At 34.1% G+C, this 25,836-nt stretch overlaps 1 protein-coding gene across 1 annotated transcript in view; it reads right to left on the bottom strand.

Annotated features, from left to right (window-relative positions):
* LOC140442670 (uncharacterized) overlaps window positions 1–25,836 on the bottom strand; it is a 46,977-nt gene that overhangs the window by 19,008 nt on the left and 2,133 nt on the right. The window contains exons 2-4 of the mRNA XM_072533663.1: window positions 23,851–24,009; window positions 9,739–9,942; window positions 3,886–4,053 (exon numbers count right to left, since the gene is read on the bottom strand). Coding sequence (XP_072389764.1) covers window positions 3,886–4,053; window positions 9,739–9,942; window positions 23,851–24,009 — 531 coding nt within the window. The remainder of the gene's footprint in view (window positions 1–3,885; window positions 4,054–9,738; window positions 9,943–23,850; window positions 24,010–25,836) is intronic.

Here is a 25,836-nt window from a genome sequence, read left to right on the forward strand (position 1 = left end):
AATTTGTTGCACTCTAGTCCCACACCAACCTAGACGTCACTTCTTGACACGCCAGTGCCTTCAGTGCCGCTTGCCTGTCAGACAATATATGGATCTATCTTATTATTTCCTTTTGCACATTGCAGTATCGCACAAATCTCCGCTTGAAAAGGGTGCAGTTCTTCCCGAAGCCAAAGCGTTCGTTAATTCTTGGATTATTTGAGTATATTCCTGCCTCCACATCCTCTTTAGTTTTGGACCCATCTGTATACCAGTTACCCTGTTATTTATGGTACTCCTTGTTTCTCCATACATTTCCGTCTGGAATAGACACCCTATATGAATTTTTAAAATGGTATTTTTTGTCATGTGATCTGGTTTATCATTAAAAATGTCCTTCGTCGCAGTTCTTGTGATACTCATACGCCCTGCGTCCCTTCATAGCAAAGTTTCAGTGATTGTTTTTTTTTTGTTTTTATTATCAAATGCAAGGGAGGTAGGTCTAGTATAGCCTCTATAACTGCTGTTGAAGTAATACACATGGCACCATAGCACCATGAATTATTTATTCCTGCAGCTTTAGAGAACCCAACCCCTCTAATTTACGTCTGCGTGCGAAGGCGACTATGGTGGATTTGTTGGGACTTTTAGCCCCTCTCTATAAGTCCGTTGTCTCACTAGTTCTAGGGATTTGTTCATTCGATCTCATCACATGACTTTAAATCATTCGATTAAAAGTCCCTATTAGTCCGTCCATCACCAGATTCCACAGCAGTGAAGAGATAACTCCCCCCTGTGGACATTCTCTGTCGACCTGGGCCAAGCGGACTCTCCAAGAATAGTGGTATTTACCACTGAGCATAGATTATATCCAAATCAAACATATGTCCTGGACTCCTTTGCGTCTCAGGGCATTGGTTATGTATGTCGAAAGCCCCCACGGTATCCAAAAAGGCTCCCAGTATCACATCTTTATTTTCAATTGTGTTCTCCACTTTTTCTTTAAGTCTGTGGAGTGCTGTTTAAGTACTTGATATATTGGAGTGTGTACCAATGTTTTATCCCTAAAATGCTTGTCGAGATGTTTCTCTAATGTCTTCTGTAGGAATGACTTACATGCTACTTTTTCATAGCTTACAATATTTTTGACTGTCTACCAGTTAGTTCTTACGGACCTCTGCAGAGCCTCTGAATTGCCCTGATTCTCATTCAATTGGTGATTTAACTATTTGTGATCCAGGGAAGTGAGCGCACTCCGAAGAGCTCTTCAGTCGTGTCTCTTCCTGTATTGGTATACTCGCCCTTGTCATTTAGGAGTGAGTTAATTGGTTGTGTTTTCTCCTTTGAGAGCACCTTTTGAAGTCTACCACAAGCATGAATGCTTTCAATTTACTCAAAGTGCTTCCTCCATGTGTCTCTTGACTTCTCGTATACCTGTATAGTATTCCGCCCGTGTGGTTCTGTAGTCTGCTCCACTGCCCGGTTACTTTGGCTCTGTTGAATAACTTCTTCGTCCTTTTCTTCAACACAGACAATTCTTTATTCCACCATGGCGTATCTCTGATAATACGCCTCTCCGTTAAAGGGTAGGTTTGTTGGAATGCTGAAATGACCCCGTCATTTAGATCATTAACTGCCATTTATAGATCCGTGGCTATTCCATCAAATCCATAGAATTTGATAGAATAGAGGTCAATGTTTTTAATAATTTTATGATTATGGTTACATAAAAAAACAAAATGTAAATGTAACATTTTTAAATAAACTCTATAATTAATATGAAATTAATTAGGTACTATTGGATTTATAAATGACTTCATCAAGTGTCCTCGAAAAAAATCGTAATTAGAGCAGGTATTGCAATAAGCCTTCCTTCGGTTGGAAAGTTAGTCAGTCACACATAACGAATTTAAAACAATCATATAATATAACCGTATAATATTATAGGGTTATATAAAGTTAACCTTATTTGAATGTGTGTGGTATATTTTAAGAATAGACATATAATAGCAATAGGCAGAGCTGGAAGAATCTAAGTGACCAATGGGAAGGTCACGTTGTCGATAAACCCGGCCCATTAGAAGGAGATGCAGGGACTACTTTGCGTCAGTTTTCTCTGTCGCACTGCGGGAATGGGGCTGCATTACAGCGCTAAGTCTATTTGTATTATATGTCTACAATTTTAAGTAGTCTCAAAAGTTCTGAAGCTACGAACAAACGAACTACTTTCGAATCGAAAATTGCGATAATGCGATTGGTGTTTATGTTGAAATAGTGACTACCTTTGAGAATTAATTTACTTAAATTAGTTCCAACAGCTCGAATTGAATCTTAAATCCAACACTGAAATTATGAACTGTATCTATAGGAGCATTTACAAGAACAAACTGAACAACTTTACTACAAAATCAATGAAGAGGTTAGTAGTATCACATTAATATAGATCTGGTACACAAATGTTTTTATGTTTATCTGGCCAAAATATATTTATGGCAGTAGTACAGAAAACAACTTTGTTGAGAAACGCATTTAACACCGAAGAAGCAATTAGAGTATTACTTTCATTGTATGTAGAATATGATCTTTTGTAAAACAGCTAGACAGTAAGCCCGTTAGACTAACTAAGCCAGCTAGACTAACCTAACTAGTACAAACACATTTTTTTGCAACAATTATTATTTATTTATTAAAATAATCTCCTTAAGCGACAATACAGTCATTTCAACGCTTTTATAACTTTTCGATGGTGCCCTTGTAAAACTATTTGTCTTTGCCTTCAAAATAGACGTCAGTTTCGACGATTACTTTCTCATCAGAGCGATATCTCTTGCCACTGAGCATTTTTTTCAGATCGGAAAAAATGTGGTAATCGCTAGAGGCAGATCTTGACTACACGGTGGGTGCGAAGTCAATTTAAAGCCCAATTCGTTCATTTTTGCCATCGTTTCCATCGACTTGTGACATTGTGCATTGTCTTGGGGAAACAACAATTTTTCCTTGAACAAATGAGACCTCTTCTTTGAGATTTCGGTTTTCAAACGATCGAATAAACCAATATAGTCACTGTTGATTGTTTCCCCATGTTTTTAATAGTCAATGAAAATATTTCCTTGCGGATCCCAAAATTTAGAGACCATAATCTTTCCAGTGGTTGGTTGCGTCTTTGGTCGCTTTGGACGGCTTTCTGTTGCTGTCCACACAGATGACTGCCGATTTTATTCCACAGTGAAGTGATGGATACATGTTCCATGTATTGTGCAAAAATTCCGACTTATTCCGATTAAACATGGCCAAACACCGCCGAGATTCATCAATTCGTTGTTGTTTTTGCACTGTTGTGAAAAAACGCGGCACCCATTTGGAACACAGCTTTCTCATACCCAAATGTTCATGTATAATAGTCAAAATTCTACCCTTTTATAACTTTAAAGTGTCAGCTATCTCGTAATTTCATTTTGCGGAACCCTTGAGCGACGTATTAGTTTATAAGTTAAATAAATCATTATATGGTTTAAAAGAAGCTCTAAAATATTGCTACTAGCAGTAGTGAAATGAGTTGTGAACAGTGTAGTGAAGAGATCTGGGGATTCAGTAGACTGGCACCCCCGAGGCCATGAAAAACACCCCCGAGAGGATGTCGAAAGCTCAGTGTAGTGAGAATCGACGCTGAAGCCAGGTGACTTTGATATTAATTTTTGATATTTGATATATATATATATATATATATATATATATATATATATATATATATATATATATATAATTAAGTACTCCTGCGGTTTTCCTTTTCATGATAATTAGGGGAATATGTATTTAAATATTCCTACATGTACACACTTGTAGCAAATTTCTTCTTCGTAGTATTCTTAAATTTAATATAAACTAAAATATTTTCATAAAACTTACCTCACATACAAAATCCTTCTGTTGAGTATGAATTCGTTCGTGTACTTTTAATTGTCCAGATGTGAGAAACAGTTTAGCACAATATCTACACATAAAACTGTTTTCTCCCTTATGTCGTTTTAAATGAGTATATAGTGATCCAGGTGACATAAGCTTTTGGCCGCATTCCTGTAACACAAAGAGATCAAGTGTATTATACAAATAAAAAGCCCTAATACTCCGTATTTTTTATATAAAAATTTCTGTTCCGTTCGTACTATGATATATTTCGCTGTATTAGGGCTTATCGCTTATGTACGTTGTAGACCCACCAATATTTTCCAACACGGAGAGGACACCCTCAAAAAAATACGTTCTTCTTATAGTGTTTCGCTGTGTACTAGACGGTGATCCGGTTTACTCTGTCTAATCTGTTTTAAAGAAATAAAGAAGGTTTTGCACGTTTTATGTTTAAATTGGAGAACTTATATAGTCTCAATCAGTCTCAGTTTACTTATCTTTGTACTTTATTTCTAATAAAACTTAGTGAAACTCCACACAAAAAATTCGAGCAGCTTGAAAGACAAGAAAAAAAGCAATGTAGTATTTGTTAGTTAACCTCTCATTCTTATGCCTCTTGCTTTTCTGTTTTACTGCAGCTGGACCCAGATCTTCTGTTGCTTAACAACCAAAAATATTGAAATAATTGTTTTACCTGTTTTATGGTTATTTGTCTGGGATCTGTATATTTAATTTTTATTTGGAATTCTGAGACCGCATTCTTCTGTTTAGTAAAACTTCACTTTTTCTTGTTTTTTTTAATGGGTATGTCATTTTTCACCACCATCATTATCTGCTCCTTTATCCCAATGCGGGTTCGCTTTCTCTAATTACATTTCTACATATGGTTTTTTCGCTGCTACTCTTTGAGTACTGAACGTGCCCATAACCATCTTAAATTACGCTCTCTCAATTTGGTCTCTCATACGACCTACCCAGGGTATGTACCTTGGGTAGGCCGTAAAGTTTTGGACATCTTGACGACTTCTCTCTAGGTATAAGATATAACTGATGTTCTTTCTTGATGACAGAGGCTTTGATCTTTGCTTTTGTTACTTTTTCTAGATATGTTATGAGGTCCGACAAGATTCTTTGATATGTCGTATCGTTTAGGATGTCGTTTATGTTTGCTTCGTAGTCTTGAATATTCATTACTACCATGGCATTGCCTCTGTCAGCTGGGAGCACAATGATTTCTTTGTTGTTTTTTAAATTATGTAAGGAGTCTTTTTCTTCGTGAGTTAAATTTCTTTTTGGTGGTTTGGTTGTTCTTAATATTTTCTACGGGAATTCGTACATGTGCAAGAGCAAAATTGAAACCTTTTGAGAGAACACTATTCGTGGCTTCATCCAATGTCAGATTTGAAAAGTTATAAACTAACTTGTTTGTTTCTGATTGTGGTTTTTCTTTCTTCTTTGACCGCTGTTGTAGTAACAAATGTTTCAACTTTTTGATAAGTTTTTTCTTAGTAAGGTTGAGTCTATTTCTGCTCGGGAGTTTGTAAGTTTATCAAAAAAATTTCACAGTGTTGGATCAATTGTATTACTTAGCTTACATTTTGTCGATGCCCCGTCTGGTATCATGGATCGCTTCCCTAAGAAGCGCTAGGCTTACCCTTCTTAAAATGTTTTTTTTTTTGTTTTGTAGTTATTCTTGTGGAAACTAAGCTTCATACAAGTCGATATAATGTTTTCGTCACGGCAGCGTTCTAAAAACGTAAGGTTGCATAACAACTTACCCCGCTTTGATCGTAGTTTTTCGTATCTTCTGATATCTCGTAGAATTTCCTACCCGTTCCTACCCTAGAATAATTATGTTACACTAAATTTCCGCCAACCACCAAGAAGAAATTTAGCTCACGAAGAAAACAACGCCTTACAAAATTTGAAGAACAACAAAGAAATCATTGTGCTCCCAGCTGACAAAGGCAATGCCACGGTAGTAATGAATATTCAAGACTACGAAGCAAAATAAACATCCTAAACGATACTACATATCAAAGAATCTCGTCGGACCTCACAACATATCTAGAAAAAGTAACAAAAGCCAAGAGCAAAGCCTCAGACATCAAGAAAGAACATCAGTTACATCTCATTCCTAGAGAGAAGTCGTCAAGATGTCCAAAACTTTACGGCCTACCCAAGGTACATAAGGCAGGATTACCATTGCGACCAATAGTTAGTTCTATCGGATCTCCTCTACAACCACTGGCAAAATTTCTGGCTAAACAGCTACAACCATATGCAGAAGAAGCGGATTCTTACGTCAAGAATGCAAGCGTATCGAACGTATAAAAGATGTGACTGTTGAGCCGGGACATTTGTTAGTCAGCTTCGATGTGGTTTCACTTTTTACGAATGTTCTTATAGATGAATCATTAGAAATTATAAGCAGAAAGTATCCAATAACAGAGGATACTCTAAATCTAACAAAGCACTGCTTAAATACCACATATTTAATCTATAAGGAGCAAAGATCTTATAAACAAGTTAAAGGAGCACCGATGGGTTCACCACTGTCACCGGTAATAGCAAACCTGTTTATACAAGAAATAGAACAGCGAGCAATAGAAACGCCCGAACACAAACCCAAACTTTGGCTTATGTATGTAGATGATACTTTTATAATCTGGGCACATGGAGAAGAAAAACTAAAGGTATTTTAAGAACACATCAATAATATACACCATAAAATCCAGTTTACTATGGAACTGGAAGAAAACAAACAACTACCATTTTTAGATGTGTTAATAAAGAAGGAAGACGGGCACATAAGATACACGGTATACCGAAAACACACACATAGCGATAGATACCTACATGCCGATTTACATCACAATTACATTTAGTCATTAAAACCCTGATGACAAGGTCCGAAAGACTGACAGATGAAGAACATAAAAATAAAGAAATACATCATGATAAAATAGCGCTAAGAAAAAAAGGCTTTTCAACATATACTGCTCATAATGCTCAAAAGAGAATTAAGTATCCAACAGAAGAGGAAAAAGAGGCAAAAGCTATCCTACCATATGTAAAGGGTACAACAGAGAAAATAGGGGGAGTGCTAAGAAAACACAAAATAGAAACAATATTTAATACCGACAGAAAAATCTCAACCATTTTACCATCCGCCAAAACAAAAATATCGTTAGAAAATCAAGGAGTATACGAAAATCCATGTGGGAACTGTGAAAAATCTTACATCGGACAGACCAACCGAAGAATCAATGTTAGACGAGAAGAACATCGAAATTCCATCAAAAGGAGAGAAAAAACGTCGTCCCTTGCCCAACATGTCTCAAACACAGGACATACAATAAACCTGAACCAAACTACGATGAGCTAACATTGAAATTAAAAGAAAACTCGAAATAAGAGAATCAATAGAAATAGAAAAAAATCCCAACAGTCTAAACCAAAGAGATGATGCTGAATGGCTTCCAAAAACATGGAAAATGGTATTAAGAAAAAGTCAAAAATACATCAGACCACAAGATCGACCAGTAGGATTCCACCTACCTACACACGGACAGGACCAATCACAAGAAGCCTTGCGGCTATAAAAAGTAGACGTATCGACCAGGAGACTCAGGAGAGTCAGTAGTAGTTCAGCGCCAGCCGCTGAACAGTACAGGCGTGCGAACGAAACGAGGACACCGCCAAGGAGCTGCAGCGACAGGGCCAAAGCCGGACTTTTCAGTGAATGTAAGCACGGCTTTAGCGGAAACACGGCGTTTGTAGTGACTAAGCCCAAATAAGAGGCAAAAGCCTATGCCGAGACGAAGCTGAATTGGGGAGACTTTTTTTATCGAGTTTTCACGGAGGCCAAAATCGAGGCATAGGAAAGCAAAGAAGCATACGGGCTTTTAGGACGTCGGGATACTCGCTGTGCCACCGTTTAGAAATTTATATCTGGAATCCTCCAGCCCCTATGGTTGCAGTGAGAGGAAACTCCACTGCAACATATATGACGCGTTACCGTCCGAAGATGACAGCAGAACAAACTATGAGATCTTCAACGAATTATCCACTGAAGATAACATTGCAGAGTTAGACAGAGATAACGTTACAAGAATAAGGCAGAGGAGTAGTGAGGACGAAAAGCCTGAACTAGAATCGCTGAAAATCCTACTAAAAGAAAAGGATGCCGAAATTGATAACCCCTTGGCAAAAAAAATTGAGAAATTTCAAGATACAATGGTTGCTTCACAAAAGTCAATCATTGACCACATGGACTCCAAATTTAAACAACTAAATGAAGAAAAGCTCAGAAAAAAGAGGATAGCCTGGAAACCCAGGTCAAAAGAAAAAAAGAAGACAACCTGGAAAACCAGGCCAAAAAGGCAAGCGCACAACCAGAGAAGATGAAATCTACGGGAGCAATCCCTAAAAACAAACAAACAACTGAAAAGCCTAAAGTCAACAAAACAAATGAGCCGAAAAAAGGAAAAAAGATTTCCCTCCGCTAACGACCTTCCTGTTCTAAAGTCTGCCTGTTTCTCGGTTTCCATATTTCTGTAATCCCCTTCAAACTAATTTCTAAGGATCTTTTGATACAATCTGCTATTTGTGCTGCTAACAAAAATTCCACGGTCGTTATCACAGTAACTTCTACATACTTTCTTATTTTTATTATTTTTCTATTTCATTGTCCTTTGATTTCAGCCTCTTCTAGTTTGATGATCAGTCTACTTATATACTGTACTTGTAGACTTTTTTGTTCTAAGCTTTGAAAATTGTACCTCTTTTCATTTGACCAACCTCCTCTTCTTGAAAATCTACAGTTCTAAAAAGTAGGCTACATAAAAGAAAGAACCATACTTGTAATATGGACCAAACAAAAATTTAGCTTATAAAACACATGCGCTTTGATTTACAAATTAAAGCATTAAACAGAATGTCATGATATCTATTCCTAAGAAGGCTGTTTAAGAAGTTCTGGGTCTCGCTTAAAGATCGTAACACTATTAGCCTGATTTTAACTGTTAGCAGAATCCATGTTAAACTGAAAATCACTCCAGGCAACCGTCGACTGCAGTCGTCATTTGTAGCAGTTAGAATTCACGTCGTATTGAAAATAAAAAAAAAATGAGTACCGTGCAGTAATAAATTATCTTCGTAAAAGCAGATTTAACAGCGATTGAAATTCATTTGCGGAGAAGACATTTGTAATGGGCGACAGTTTAAATGAGACATTGAAAGTATCCAGTATTCCAGTGTATATCATCCCCAAAATTCATGAAACTGTTTTAAATAATTGGCGTATAAAGGCGCGCGAAACTGATAAAGCTTTGGGAATTATAAAAAAACGAGCTGGTCACATCTTGCAAAACAAAGTGAACATGAAAAAACTTTGCGCAAAATATGCAATATGTATATACTCACCGCGGATCACAAACATATCCGCATGACACTTTCCAAAGAAAAGTTCTTGGGGAATTTTAAGTGATTTTTTGAAGCGATGCGTCATATGCAACATGAATTCACCAGTACAAATCCAAAACCAAATACCAGTGTAAGCAGTGAAGAGCAATCTATCCTTGTTTCGTGAGAAGAGGATAGTGTCATCGGTAAGAAATGTCATAATTTTTGGGTGGCAAAAAGAATTTTGATGAAATGAATTATTGATATTAGAAGGGACTATGTTGAAAAATATGTCTTCAGGAGAAGAGCGTTTCAGACCACCCACGCATTATGAAGTAGAAATTTACTAAAACAATAATTCTTAAACATACCTGGAATAGAATTAATAGCGTAATTAAAAACGTAAATATTACTAATCCTCCAATTGAGAAAAAACATGTTCCTTACCTTGCAAATAAATTGTTTTTCGGTTCCACATTTCGATCGAATGTGTAGCGTTAACTCTGAACTCGTGCGAAAAGTTCTTCCACACACATTGCACATATGGCTTTCGATAATTTTGCCTTCATGGGTATTTCGAAGATGGACTAAAAATTCCTTTTCCTGATTGAATGTTAAATCAGGACACACTTTACATTTGAAAAATTTAATCTAAAAATAATTTTTTTTATTATAATATTTTTACCAAAAAATGTAAGGGTGTATATTGTTCTGCTCTCTCCAAAATTTTTAAAATATTTTTTCAACTCACAAATCCCTAAAATAAATCTAAACAATTAAAAAATGACGTACTAATACCATTTTTGAATTTGGCTTTTATATCTTTTTATTAGTCATTTGCAACATCATTTTGAGCAAGGTCGCTAATAATATATGTATCTTTTATTATTTAGTTTTTTAGTAAATGTAGCATGCTGTAAAGTATAGATATTGAAGCACGAGTAAAACCTGAGATAACAAAATTGAAAGGTGTGATATAAATCATAAATTAAAAATTTAAATATTGTTTTATATATAATTTTTGTAAAGTTTTAAAATTAAAATTCTTGATATCACATTAACTGGCAACCCAACGTAAGGGCTTTAAAATATCGCAAGCTTTACATTTGATGATAGGGAAGGAGAGACGGAATAATTACAGGTGGTCCGGAGATTTTGAATGAATTTTGAATTTTAAATTATTTTGACAATTTTCCATTTGACAAAAATTTGATTTATTGAGTGATCGTATTTATTGAATATTTATTGCTTTGAATTATTTTATTTTATTTTACCAATCGTATGTTTAATATTATTTTACTATTCGTATTTTTTATATTTGTCGTGAAAATTTATTACATTTGGGAAGAGATAAGTGTCGTGTCTGCAACATATAGAGTGTGGTAAAATTTTACATTTGGCGGGGACAAAAAGAGTAACAAAAAGAAACAACATGTCTGTCACAAGGAGACACAAGCAAAATGCAGCAAAGGAAGGAGGATAACAGAGAAGATGAAACAATTTTGAAAGAAGGATCGGATAATGAAGGAAATGTTACAATAGTTGAGGAGAGAAAAGAATCATCAGGAATAGATAAAATATTACAACTAATGCAACTCCAATCACTAAAAATGGATGAAACAAAACAAACAATAGAAGAAAACAACAGAAATTTAGAACAGCGTTTGGAAAATTATGAACAGAAAATTAAAGGATGGGTAGAGGAGATAAAAAGAGAAATGATACAACAGATAGAAGAGATTAATGAAATTAAAAATAAAATGGGAGAACAAGAAAAGAAAGTAGAAAACAAGAAAAGAAAGTAGAAAACAAGATGAAGGAAATCAAGATAGTCCAGAAAAAGGAATTAGATCAGTTAGAAGAAAAATTTGAAATGGCGCTACAAGAAGACAGGAAAGAAGTAGAAAGGAGATTAAAGCAAAATGAAAAACATATTGCAGAAATAAAACAACAAAGAGGAGGAGAGAGAAAAGAAATTATCGTTCATAGCACAAGCGAGGCGAAAGTACAATTTGGCGGGGATATTAGAAAAACACACCCAGTACCATTTGTTAAAAATTTGAAAACCAAATTGCAACATGTTAGATATTTTGACGATTGCAAAGAAACAATTAGAAATCATCTGAAAGAAGGAGCAGCGTTATGGTATGAAAGCAAAGAAGATGAGTTTGAAAATTGGACAGATTTCGAAAATAAATTTCTCAACTATTTCTGGGGGAAAAATAAACAAAGGGAAATTAATCAAGAACTACAAAATGGAAAGTATACTGAGGAAATAGGGATATCTGAAGAAAGGTATGCATTACATATATAGAATAATTCAAAATATCTGGAATACAAATATTCTACCGAACAGCTGGTAGAAATGATCAGCAGACATTTTGAGGAAACTTTGGAGGATCACGTGATCTTAAGAAACTATCAAGATATTGATAGTTTATGCCAATTTTTACAGTTAAAAGAGGCGAAAAGAAGGCAAATGAGAAATAGAAGACAGAATGACCAATATTATAGACCGGAAAGAAGATACCAAGCAAATTATGACCAGAGAAACCGATATCCCAAAACAACAAACGAATATAGGCCGAGAAATTACAACAATTACAATAGACAACAAAGTTACGATAACAGAAACGGCACACAAAACAGAACATATGAAAGGAACAAAAGGGACGAGAGAAACAACCAAAGCTTCCAAAGACAGGACAGAAGAGAAATGAACCATGTATCCGTAGAACGAGAGGAAGAAGATGGATGCAGTGAGCCCAGACAGGATTTTCATAGACCGGAAAGAAGATACCAAGCAAATAATGACCAGAGAAACCGATATCCCAGAACAACAAACGAATATAGGCCGAGAAATTACAACAATTATAATAGACAACAAAGTTACGATAACAGAAACGGCACACAAAACAGAACATATGAAAGGAACAATAGGGACAGAGTTGCACAAAATCATCCGAATAGGAATATTAACGAACAAAGGGACGAGAGAAACAACCAAAGCTTCCAAAGACAAGACAGAAGAGAAATGAACCATGTATCCGTAGAACGAGAGGAAGAAGATGGATGCAGTGAGCCCAGACAGGATTTTCAAGAAAGCATCCACTAAAGAAACATAAAAAACTCTCTGGTATATTTTGTCATCCGAGAGAGTTTATACAGCTGGCGGGGAACGAAAGACAAAACTCTAATTCAAATTTAATATTTTTAGATGCATTTATAAAAAATAAAGCGATTAAAATTTTGATTGATTCTGGATCGGAAATATCATTCATTAATAGAAATTTAGTAAAAGAATTGAATTTGGACATATTTGTGTATAAGATTCCTAGGGTTGCTTTAGTGGGTGCGAACAATAAAAAATTGACGACAGTAAACGAAGGTTTGGGAGTACAGATCAGAGTGGGAGAAAATTTCTATATTATGCAATGTGTGGTGATCGACGATTTAAATCATGATATGATAGCGGGAATAGATGAGTTGAGCGAAAAACACATCACGATTAATTTTTCTGAAAATAAATTGGAGATCAGAGCAGAACCAGACCACAAAGAAGAGGGACAAGAAACAGATATGACGAAAATTGTTGAAAGGACAAATGAACAGGGAAACCATAAAGAAATCAATACGACAGTAGAGAACAAACTGGAAATGCAGGTATTAAATTAATCAGAAGAGGAAAAGAAAAGAAAAAAAAGGGAGAACGACAAGAAAGAAAAAAAAAGGTTGAGACAAGAGAGAACCAGAAAAGAAAAGGTACAGAAGAATTGTCGGCAACCGACAACAAAATAGAAAAGAAACCGGAAGAAAAAGAAGTTATTATAAGAGAAATGAAAACAGTAGAAACGTGGTGCTCGGAATACCAAATGGAAATTGAAAATAGAAAAGAAACAGAAGAAGAACTAAAGGAAGGAGGACAGGGAAGAGATAACCATTATGGACGAAAATCCAGAAGTTTGTGAAGAAATACTATGGACCGTGAACACATATGAACAAAACGAGGATGAATGAAAAATACTATGTGGAGAAAACATGGAAAAGGAAATAGAGAAAATTTTATATAATTATGAAGATCCTATCAATGAAGAAAGCCGACTTGCGAGAAATTATGAACATTCGTTTAAAGTCAAAAACTTTGAAAATTTTAAATCAAAACAGTTATGAATTAGCGCACATAGAAACAGGAAATATACGGGGTATTTTTAACATTCACATTTATCGATATCATGAGTAAATTTCAATAACATATTGTAATAATTTGACCCTTGAAAAACTTTTGTCATTTTATAAAAAAAAATGATAAAGAGTTTTTCGGCGAATCAAATGGCGAGGAGTTGTTGTGGTATTCAAAATTGAAGAGTAAAAATATTAAATTTACGATGAAATCAATATTTCAGAGATTATAGAAAATAAAAATACTCCGAGCTGCCTGGAATTAACCAAAGGCAATCTTAGTCATAAATAATCTTTTGTATAAATATAACAAGTGAATAGTGCGGACACAATGAATAGAAGTTAACGATGGTTTTTCCCCATAAGCCATAAAGTGTTCAGTAATCCGGGTTTGCGCCATGAACAAGACAATAAAAATAGTTAATAAATAAATGATTGTTCGGAATATGTAAATACCCAGTAGAAATTAAGTGTCCTTGTAGAAATAATATGAATTAGGAAAGTTTGTAGGTATTTCTGATTTTATGTGGAAGTGGTATGCAAATTTCTGATTGGCCGAGAATTTGCAAAGTGGATGTGGGTGTGTATAATGAGAGGTTGGATGGATGGATAGAGGAGATGAGAGAGTGAGTTAGTTCCAGTTTCTAAAAGTGAATAGTTGGTTTTCGAGTTGGTCTCCAAGGGTAGTAAGTGATAAAGAATAAGTTGTGAGTTGGTGAAGTAAGTGTGTCCGACGATAGTTGATCTGGTACAAATTTGTAAGTAAACTTTTCCTACTTGTATTCTACGTATCGCTGTTTATTTCGGAACGAGAGATTAAGTTTGGCGAGAGGAAAAGAGGCTGGCATCATTGGAAAGGTACGGGCATTCGAAGGAGAGCATTGAAGACACTAAATTGCAATATCTTGTTTAATATTGCAAATTACATAGGAGGCTGCTGAGAACTGATAGTTAATTTTGCATAGAACGAGGAATTGGACAACTCAAGGCAGAGGAAGCGTTTCAACGGGAGAAACATTCATAATATATTCAATTTGAGAATTTTGGGTCAAATAATATTATATCATATTAGTAACGTGTGAATAACTTGTCGATAGTCGAAGGAGATCAAATTTGTTCTGAGAGGGGACACGGAGCTGTGGAGAGAATTGGATAATTCATACAAATTTTTCTTGGTACAATCGATATATCAAAATTGCCTTAGGAAGGACACTGAATATTATTTGATTTGTTTATGTAGAATAATAAGCTGGATTTTAGATTGTAATTGTATTATATTATCCATGCATTATTGAAGGTTCACGTACGTAGAACGAATTTTGTTTGATAAACATTGTATGCTAATAATTTTGGAGGTATTTTAATCAGTTTATTTTATTACATTATTTTCATATCATATTATGTTGTTTTATTCCGTTATTCTTTGGACCTAACCCATCAGCTGTAAAGTATAGATATTGAAGCACGAGTAAAACCTGAGATAACAAAATTAAAAGGTGTGATATAAATCATAAATCAAAAATTTAAATAATGTTTTATATATAATTTTTGTAAAGTTTTAAAACTAAAATTCTTGATATCACATTAATATATATATATATATATATATATATATATATATATATATATATATATACATATTACTTTCGAAAATGCAATCTTTCACCATTGATTTCCGATACAAATATTTGGTAAGGTAGATTCACAGATATAGTGCCTTGATTTTGCAAGGCAACTTTAAACTGTGAACGATAATGCTGTATCTGGTTAATAAGTACATTTAAAACATTTCAGTAAACTTTTATTCAAATTACATTAGAGGATATTGAACTTTATATACATAGTAGAAAAGTGTAATTTTCATATAAAAACCATTGTTTTGTATAAAACTTAATGAGGTCGCTGGTTAAATGATATTCGATAAATAATAATAACTAAAAAATGAAATAATTTGTTTTTAAATCAATTAGCGAAAAATAGCAAATATAACTGTCAATAAATTAAGAAATTAACTGGCCTTACTCAGTATTGATGTTTGTACAAAGAAAGACAAGCTGGATTTTCACAGATCCGATATCCGATGACACGAAATACGAAATTTTTTGTACGAAAATATTTGATTGTCGTATCCGAAATTTTTTGACATAATATATGTCATATATATGTATGATGTGTCAGATTATTGGACGGATTAATACATAGATAAATAATATATAATTTCAATTAACTGTCAATAAATGTTAGCTGTTTTGTTTGATATAATATATATTTATATTATATTGAGCTACGTTCTCGTCGTTTTTGCCTCACATAGTGTAGAAGACCCAAGAGCAACACTTTATTTCATTGCATTTATATAATGATTAGGTCATTGTTCCATTTTAAATATATTTCAAATAGTAAACATAAACACTCCACAAAAATAAGATTAAGGGTTAAGGTTCAAATTAGAATGTCAACAATGTCAAAATTCATCCGATTTTCGTGCAAAAGTTAAAATATTTTTAACTTCTTCCGATGACTTTTAATCTCGTACGAAAATCCCACCTGTCATTTTTCAACCAATGAAATTCGCTGAAATTTATATCGTATCATCGTACCGTCGGATATCGGACCTGTGAAAATCCACCTTTACCCTTTGAAATATTTTAGTCGTTGCCAAGGAAATCTCGTTGGTACGTCAGGACGTCCGCCGACGCGGCTCTATGGCACGAGAGCCACAAACTTCGTGTGTTTCGTTCGCTGTCTTGTTAGGAAGTGTCTTTAGATTGCAGGTCAGAAAAGAATCCTCTGGCCGTTGGGTAGAAGAGGGCACATCAATAAATCACCCTATTGCATTGTAATTGAGACCGTAATACGAAACCGTACACTTGTGTGCACACTTGTGGCACAGAATACAAAGGAGTCAAATTCTCCGTACTTCAAACACAATACATGAGACAACCAGTTTAGCAATTTTACGAAATAACCGGAAACAATATGTCTTACCAAAGTCGTTAGAATACATAGCATTATATTAGATCACACTACAGTACCGTAACAGAAATATTAATAGCAAAAATATGAAAAGAAATAGTACATACTTTCCCAAACATTCTCCCGCGCCAAAAACGAATGTTTTTAAGAACAGCTGAAAGGGTAAGTGTAAAGAATAGACATGAAAAGATCGATATACTAATAAAGAACTAAGTAAGAATAAAATATAAGTTGACAAATAAGCGGTGGTTATATTTTGACCACAGAACATTGTTGGATGTCGTCTGACCCTGTGCTCAGATTAACAACGCGTACAATGTCATCAATTAGAAAAGAATAGCGTCGAATCAGTAGAATTTTTCGATCGCCTAAACTAGAAAGACTGTGTCATACACAATACCGTTGGCCCCTTTTCCTATAAGAATTCCGTGGGGTGCGAAAAGACAAGAAGAAGAATAGCTTCGAAATCTCGGCGTAATGATATTTCGACAAGCTCCACTGTAGGAAAATGCCAGTTTGGTGAAAATTCTAATAATTGTGCCAGTGATAAAACACGACTAACACCATCAGAGAGGTGTTGATTAGAAGGCATTTGATGCCGAGTAAAGTGTGGTATCAGTTCTTGTATGTGTTTAATACGATTGCCAATTTGGGGTAGAAAAATTAGCTCAAGAGAGCGCAATCGTCGATATCGGAATCGAAATATCGGAAGAATGATATTTCGACGAGCTCCACGGTAGGAAAATGCCAGTTTGGTGAAAATTCTAATAATTGTGCCAGTGATAAAACACGACTAACACCATCAGAGAGGTGTTGATTAGAAGGCATTTAATGCCGAGTAAAGTGTGGTATCAGTTCTTGTATGTGTTTAATACGATTGCCAATTTGGGGTAGAAAAATTAGCTCAAGAGAGCGCAATCGTCGATATAGGAATCGAAATATCGGAAGATCGGACGAACAACCCTTTGACAAAAGTGACTAGATCAGCCAGCAATATGGCTGCCAGGAGTTCCAATCTTGTCGAGACAGAGCGAGCATGAAAATTGGACTAGACTCGTTGACAAAAGTGACTAGATCCGTCAGCAGTATAGCTGCCAAGAGCTCCGATCTCGCGATAGATGTTCCTGTATAGAAATAACACCAGAAATGTAACACATACAAGTACAGAGGTCAGATGTATCTGTTCAGATGTTTCATCATCCCAGGATACATTGAAGTACCACAACGATTTTAGAACACGTTTGACTTGCAAAAAGACATGGAAAATGAATAAAAACCAGAGGATAGCAACAAAAATACGACTGATTTACAAACGAATGGCCCGCTTTGTGAACGGTTTGTCAAAGGGACAAGAAGAATGAGAAAAGAAATTAGTCGTAGGATTCCATTTTAGGCCCAGTACCGTAAAAATGAAAGGTTCCTCTTTGCTAACGAACAACATGTCAAAATGCGTAAGCCAAAGCCTGAAAATAATTAGAGATGGTTGCTGACGTTGTCGATTTGTCTAGCGAAAAACCATCGAGCTTTAAAAGCTAAGCGAGTGCTCACTGCAGAAGGTGAGTAGATCAAAGAGAATCACTCGTAGCGTGATTCTGACGTAAGTGCGTCGAGATGGCTGCTGGCCCACTGCCTAGTGGAAAACCATCGAGCATTAAAAACTAAGCGTTACTCTTGTAGAGTTTATGAGAGAACGAAAACGAAGAAGTACCGTTAGTAACGATACGTAGCAAAACTCTTGGAGAGGTTTAAAAAGTCCGATCTCCAGAGAACCCCTTTTATAGTTCCAAAATTCCTTATTTACTTTAATTTGTCGATACGTTTGCTCTATATCGCAAATAAAACAACAACGAAGATATCGAAAATTAAGCAAAGAACGAGATGCCCTTTTAGGACCGGTATCAAAAGCGTCGATTAGCGACACACCTCGAACGTCATATAGATTGGCGTCGAAGCTAGTACGAATTTTGGATAAAAGAAGCAAAATAAAAATTTGTTTTTTGAAAACTGTGTGAAAGTTATAAGAAATAATCGATTTAAAATCAGATTCAGAAACCGGCATCATATGTTGAGAAGTAACAAAATCTTCCATGAATGCAACATATGTCTCTTTGAGATTCGGAAGTTTCCTGAAGCGATTCTCTAGCATACAAAATGAAGATATGCATAAGAATAAAGAATAAGTAGCGAATATAAACAAGAGAAAAAGATAAATAAAGAGGATTGGGTTGTAAAAACGGTGGAATAACAGAAAATCGGCTTGTTAATTTTCGAAAAATTAACAACTGAGAAATATCCTTCACGAGCTTCGTCGAGTTGGGACAAAACTAACAGGTGCCTACTATTTTCGACTTCCCAAAACCTTTGTAGAAAATATCTATGTTTGTATACATAGAAGTAACGAAAGATGTGAAATAAAATATAGAATAAGTCGTAGAGACTCGCCCTTATAGAACATAATTGAAACTGATTTCTAAGACCACAGGATGATTTGGTTCGCCAAGAATTTTGACCAGAATTTACGAAACGAAAAACCAATTCAACCCCTATGAGTATGTCTATAAGATCTGATTACCAAAATGCGTGATTTGGTAGATCACGGAAATAAAATTGGCTGTGGAGCCTGTATCTAGCAGGATACGAATTATAAGAAAGATGCGAAAACATATTTGATCTGTATCAACTATGTGGAAAGAAATAGACGAGGACATTAAATGTGGTTGTGTAGCAAAATATAAATGTTAGTATTTGAAGAAGTGGTTGTCTAAAGGAACAAGATGAATTTGAGCGTTGGTTAACAAACGAAGCAAAACGCGAGACCGTGATTCGCAAACCGTACAATTCGTCGTTTCGAATGAGGTGGAATCAGGCCATGTACACAAGGATTATGTGGATTAACCAACGAGAAAAGTTCTTGAAGCCGTTTAGTCCCAAAAAATACAAACATTTACATGAATAGTGAGAACCAGAACACAAAGATTTTATCAAAATATTGAAATAAGACAGCGATCAAAAGCGAGTAAAAGAAGACAATAAATTCAATCGAAACAAGGTTGTGAGATTTATGAAAATCTACCCTGGCTACGAATAATAATGAAGGCGTGTGGTTTTGATACTTGAATGCGTTTCATAGGCCTCCTTAAATCTAGAGAATGCCGAGTATGGCGCGAAAAGTTGCATTTGTTCATTTTGTTGAGCATTGTAAGATACAAGCACGAAAGAGAGGACAATGCAGACATAAATTAACAAATCAACACGAAGAGAATATCTAGATTTAAAGAAGTGAACAGTTTTAAACAAAATCAATTGCAAACAAGTAAGAATATCGATAAAAAAGGTAAGTAACGAAGAAGATCGAAAGAAATGTGTTTAAGTTAACAAACAAGACGTACAGAATGAGTTGGGAAGTATTGTACAAGTAGAACAAAAATAATTCATAAAAATCAACACAAAAATAATGTAAATATGTAAATAAATCACAATAAAACACAATAAATCGTAAATGTAATATATGTATAATTAATGTATGATATTAATCAAAATATATATGAAAGTACTTTACCTATTGAAATTATGAATTATAAAAATAGAAATAAATTTAAAAATTGCTGTGTAAATATGATCCAATTTAATTATGTAAATTAAATTTAAACAGAATGCCGAAGGACCGATTTAAAGTTAAATTGAAAAGAAAAAAAAAAAACAATTAAAATGAATTAATTGAAACACAATGAAATTAATTGAATCAAAGTCAAAAAAAAATTATTATTTATCATCCGTGCTCGAAGTGACCAAATGTTTTGTATAAAACTTAATGAGGTCGCTGGTTAAATGATATTCGATAAATAATAATAACGAAAAAATGAAATAATTTGTTTTTAAATCAATTAGCGAAAAATAGCAAATATAACTGTCAATAAATTAAGAAATTAACTGGCCTTACTCAGTATTGTTGTTTGTACAAAGAAAGACTTACCCTTTGAAATATTTTAGTCGTTGCCAAGGAAATCTCGTTGGTACGTCGGGACGTCCGCCGACGCGGCTCTATGGCACGAGAGCCACAAACTTCGTGTGTTTCGTTCGCTGTCTTGTTAGGAAGTGTCTTTAGATTGCAGGTCAGAAAAGAATCCTCTGGCCGTTGGGTAGAAGAGGGCACATCAATAAATCACCCTATTGCATTGTAATTGAGACCGTAATACGAAACCGTACACTTGTGTGCACACTTGTGGCACAGAATACAAAGGAGTCAAATTCTCCGTACTTCAAACACAATACATGAGACAACCAGTTTAGCAATTTTACGAAATAACCGGAAACAATATGTCTTACCAAAGTCGTTAGAATACATAGCATTATATTAGATCACACTAGAGTACCGTAACAGAAATATTAATAGCAAAAATATGAAAAGAAATAGTACATACTTTCCCAAACAACCATTATAATTCAAAAACGGTTTACAATAGATATAGGTTAACAAAAAATGTTCACAATAACGTGAATATTTCTAAAACTAAAAAATATACAGGTTGTCCCAATAAAAAACTAAGGTATAAGCAACTTCAGGTATAACCGGAAATACTCTTCAAAACCCCTTCATTTCAATTTTCATGATTCAATTACCTTTAGTTCTCGAAATATTTCCCTCAGCCTGTATATATATATATATATATATATATATATATATATATATATATATATATATATATATATATATATATATGTTATTGTGATATTTAAAGTCTTGGTGCGCCAAGCAATAATTAGCTAATTAATTTTTTTTTTGATTAATTAAAAAATTAAAATTATTTAAATGATATGATTATGACTCTATCACAATTTTTAATTCTTTTATCTCAGGGTTAAATTCGTGCTTCAATATCTATGCTATTACATGTGAAAGGTAAGGTCCAGAGAATACCGGAATAATAAAAAACACATATGATCTAACACTATATATTGAAATAAAAATAATGAAATAATTCACACTCAAAAGTTTTCAATAAACCAATCTCATAATCGATAAACTGAATCTCTCGTTGGCCTGAACAGTGACTCTTGGAATATAAGTAGGAAAATATGACTTACAATATTTTGCTGCTTCAGCTTCTGTCAGATACACTAACTCCACAAAAACTCACTAACATTCAACACTACTGCTTGCTACATCTCGGGAACAGCCAGAGAACAATCACTGTTCGTCTTACAGACTTGGAAACCAACTGATTATCTTTTCTCTCTCCTCAATCTCGCTAAACTTTTTCCTACATACTTATCCCACCTTTTTCAATCTCCGCCAATCAAAACTCGTCACAATTCCCCCATTTTTTCATTTCGATAACAAACAAATTTTTACCTATAATTATAAAATTTCCTAAAAGTTATTTACAAATAATATTTTCTATAATTCTTAAAAACTAACAAAAACCTCTTTCTAAAATCTCTTCTATTTGTCTCTAATCACTGCATTAATGTATTTTGGAAAACCCCGTTCAATTGTCTTTGGATTTCACTTAAAATTATGCGGGTCACTCAAGTATAACAAAGAAATAATTTATGCAAAGCTTACATTTTGTTTAGTACAGGTAATCCAAGAATTTAATAACTTTCCTTCTTCGAAATGTTTGTTGGATATTATCCTACTTATCTGAATTATTTTAATGTTTTTGAACTTTGAAATATTTTTAAACAAACCAATATTTTTCTCGATTTTACATATAACAATATATATATATATATATATATATATATATATATATATATATATATATATATATATATATATATATATATATATACTGGCGGAAATGCAATATTCCACCATTGATTTTCGATACAAATATTTTCATTTGGTAAGGTACAGTCACAGATATGTTGCCTTGACATGCATCATTTTGGTAAGCGGTAAACCAAGCAATAAACACAGCAAGGGTTTAAGAAGGAAAGGCTCTAGCTTTGAACTTTTAAAAGGGCCGTGCTTTTAAAAGAATGGAGAGAAGCACACTGTCTGATTTCTGGGGTGATGAAGAAAAAGGAGCAGGAGGACAGAGGAGGAAATTGAACCAGGGATCTGAAATTTATGGTTAATATTATTTATTAGTTTATGGCCTAACGTCTGAAACATTTTCTGATTTACGGTAATAGGTATGGTTATTTATAAATTTTTAGTTTTTTATTTTAGTTATTCATTGAATGGCAAGACCACCTCTCTGGAACGGTGGTTAAGGTTTTAGCCGAAAAAGATTTTCCCCACCGTTGTCTGTCAGAATTCAATGGATACCTTCTTAGGCTCTTACTAGAATCTGGCAATATGGCAATTAAAAAAAATGAACCGTACGAATTTTATATTTACATAGAAAATTAGAGTTATATAATCATTACTAATTTTATAATAAATTATATTGTATTAATTATGGTATATTTTTATTAAACATTTGAAAATTTATCCAAAAGAACTAAAAAGTAAAGAAACATCTTGAGAGTGGTTAGAACTAGTCACATACAATCTAGTACCTATCTAGAGAAATAATAACCTTTAAACTACATGAAAAACATATTACATTTTAAAAATGTGGTGACACGATGTCGATGTTATAGGGTATCACGTTAAGAGCACATACTTATTCCCGCTCGAAAAATAGACAACAGTCCAACGATTGAAACCAATGAACTGTTGGCAATTAAAAAAAAATGGCTGGCTTCCGGATTTGGAGCCTGGTATTTTTAGAGTTTATATTTTAGGTATTAGTTATGTGGATTTGTTATATGGACCCCCATACTCGAGTATGAACTCTCAACGTTTCGCTACACTTGTAGATAGCCTATTTAGGAGTAGGACTTGGCTATGATAACTAAAGTACTCAGTAGCCAAAGGTGAAACGTGAATCCGTTGAAACAACTCTGCACCAGCACTTATATCGGGTGTTGTAAGCCAACCATTGTTGTATTCATTCAAGTAGCTGACACAGCACGTCGCGTTTACTGAACTAGGTGAATTTTTTTGGAGTAGAAGTAGGAATTTGTGAAAATATTATGGGACAAGATAAAGTTTAATGCATCTTTGATGATCTTGGATTCGAATTTTGACGGACTGACTAGTTTCGCCGACATTATGGAATATACAGTACAAAAATAAATCTTTGAGAGGAGACAGGAAATTTTCTTGTGTAGTCGGAAAGTGATGTAATATATCGGAAGATGTAGGCGGAGTGAAATGAGAGTTAGTTGTGAGTGGATGTGTAGGATGATTTAGAAGTGCCCTAAAAGATAACAGCCAAAACATATGACGTTACTAATATATTTATTTTATTTCATGAAAAAGATACATAATTAATTGGGCAGCAAGAAAATATTTTCTAGAATACTGCCATAAACTAAAGAATGCATGTTTTCTCTTACTTAACTTACCTTAGGATGTTTTTCTTTATTGTGTTGCCTTAGCTGACTGAAGGTTTTAAAGGTTTTGTTGCACTTTTCACATGTTGAGTTATGGGTTTTCTTGTGTCTATTAAAAAGGACTAAAGTTTTAAATTCTTTGTTACATGAAGAACATACAAATGTTTTATCCTGAAAATTGAAGAATTATTAATTAGAAGCAATATATCAAAAATATAGAATTTTACAGTTTTTAAAATAATTCTTATAAATGAAAAGTGTAGTATTTAACCACTTAATCTGGACATTTCATAATGTTAGTAAGGAATAATCATATATAATGTCCGGTGTATAGCGTCCTGCACCTTCCGGTTCCGAATCTCTATGTGCCTCTATGGACCCCGTCTTCTGGTCGTAGATCTTATCTCTGGCATTGCCTTTTGGACTCCATTAAGCCACGTTGTTTTCTATTTCTCCTCGTTTTTTCGCTCAGGTAGCTGACAATCCAATATTATCTTCGGTATGCGATGCTCTGTCACTCAATAGATGCAGATTGACATAAATCAATGATACGAATTATTGCATATACCTACTACTACTATTGATATAAAATCACGGTTGCTGGAACGGAAGGGTTTAATCAAGTCCCGAGTCTAATTAGTTTAATTATCAGTTTTGATTTTAAACAGTCAGGTGTCAGGTCATACAGTTAAATTTGGGATATTTTAATTTTAACTTGGAAAAAGCGTGATTACTTAGGCACAATTTCCTCCCATACCACCAGCACACATTCTATGATCTTAAAGATGTTGGTCTATTAACATTGGGCATTATGATTATTTTATCGCTCACCCAATGATTTATAGATCACCAGTATCCAGCTTCTTTTTCAAGTGCCATACGCTTCCAGCGTGTAGACATTCTGGGTTATAACATGCTCCTATATGGTTCGTTAATTTTGAGAGACCATGTTTCAGCCCCGTATGTTACTATGGGCCATATAAAACATTTTAATTTGGTATAATAAGGTATTTGAACTTGTTAACTCTTTCCAAAGGTTTACTATCTACTAAGATTTGGGCCTGGTTACGTTGTTATCTGCTAATGAGCATAAACTTTGTTCGATTATTAGGCCAAATACTTTTTATATTCTGTGCACATCATTCAGAAGTACTTGTAAACCCTCTAACTTATCTACGAGTACGGCAGTGTCATCGGCATAATGTATGTCGTCTATATATGTTCCTTTTATTTTTATCACATTTGTTTGGTTTTTTATAATTCTGTCTAAATTTGTATATTACAAAAAATTAACATTAAAAATGTTCAAAATTTAATTCTGTAGCAGTTGTCATTGTTCAAATTCCTGAACCAAAACGATTTTTTAAGACTACCACTTATTGCCTTTTTTATGTTAGCTTCATTACCTATGTTCTGATCAAATTATGTAATAATATTTATAAATTATAGATAAGCATAATTGTTGGGAAGGAAGTGTATGAAATAAATTATATTGTAAACACTACGTGAACGCGTTAAAAGTTTGAGCGGTTGAAATATAAATGTATTTTGAGGGAATATTGAAGATCAAACATATAGGTACGTCGTTAATATTTATATCAATGGGATATTTCAAACAAATAATTTATGGTAATGAAATAGCTAACTTTATCTATTATTAAAAAGTTTAATATCGTTTCTAAAAACCCAATACATTGTTTTTTTTTTTTTTTTATTTAATACGCTGTATATTACAAACAGAATGGAGAGGCGGAATAACGATGGCCGGCAAAATAATTACGAACCATAGATATAAGAACGATACCCTAATGTTAATCTGGGAAGAGGAACTGGTCCAAATAATGAACAAGCTGGACACAATGAGCAGGGAATATAGGCTTAATGTCGTGTCATATTATCATGCACGTTGCGTTTCCAGCACATAGCGTTTAGTTTCCGAAAAATATAATTTAAATGGTTTTAAATATGAAAAACTCACACTCTCCGGAACGTATGGTA

Source organism: Diabrotica undecimpunctata, chromosome 6 (assembly GCF_040954645.1).
Source record: "Diabrotica undecimpunctata isolate CICGRU chromosome 6, icDiaUnde3, whole genome shotgun sequence".
Classification (NCBI taxonomy): Eukaryota; Metazoa; Arthropoda; class Insecta; order Coleoptera; family Chrysomelidae; genus Diabrotica; species Diabrotica undecimpunctata.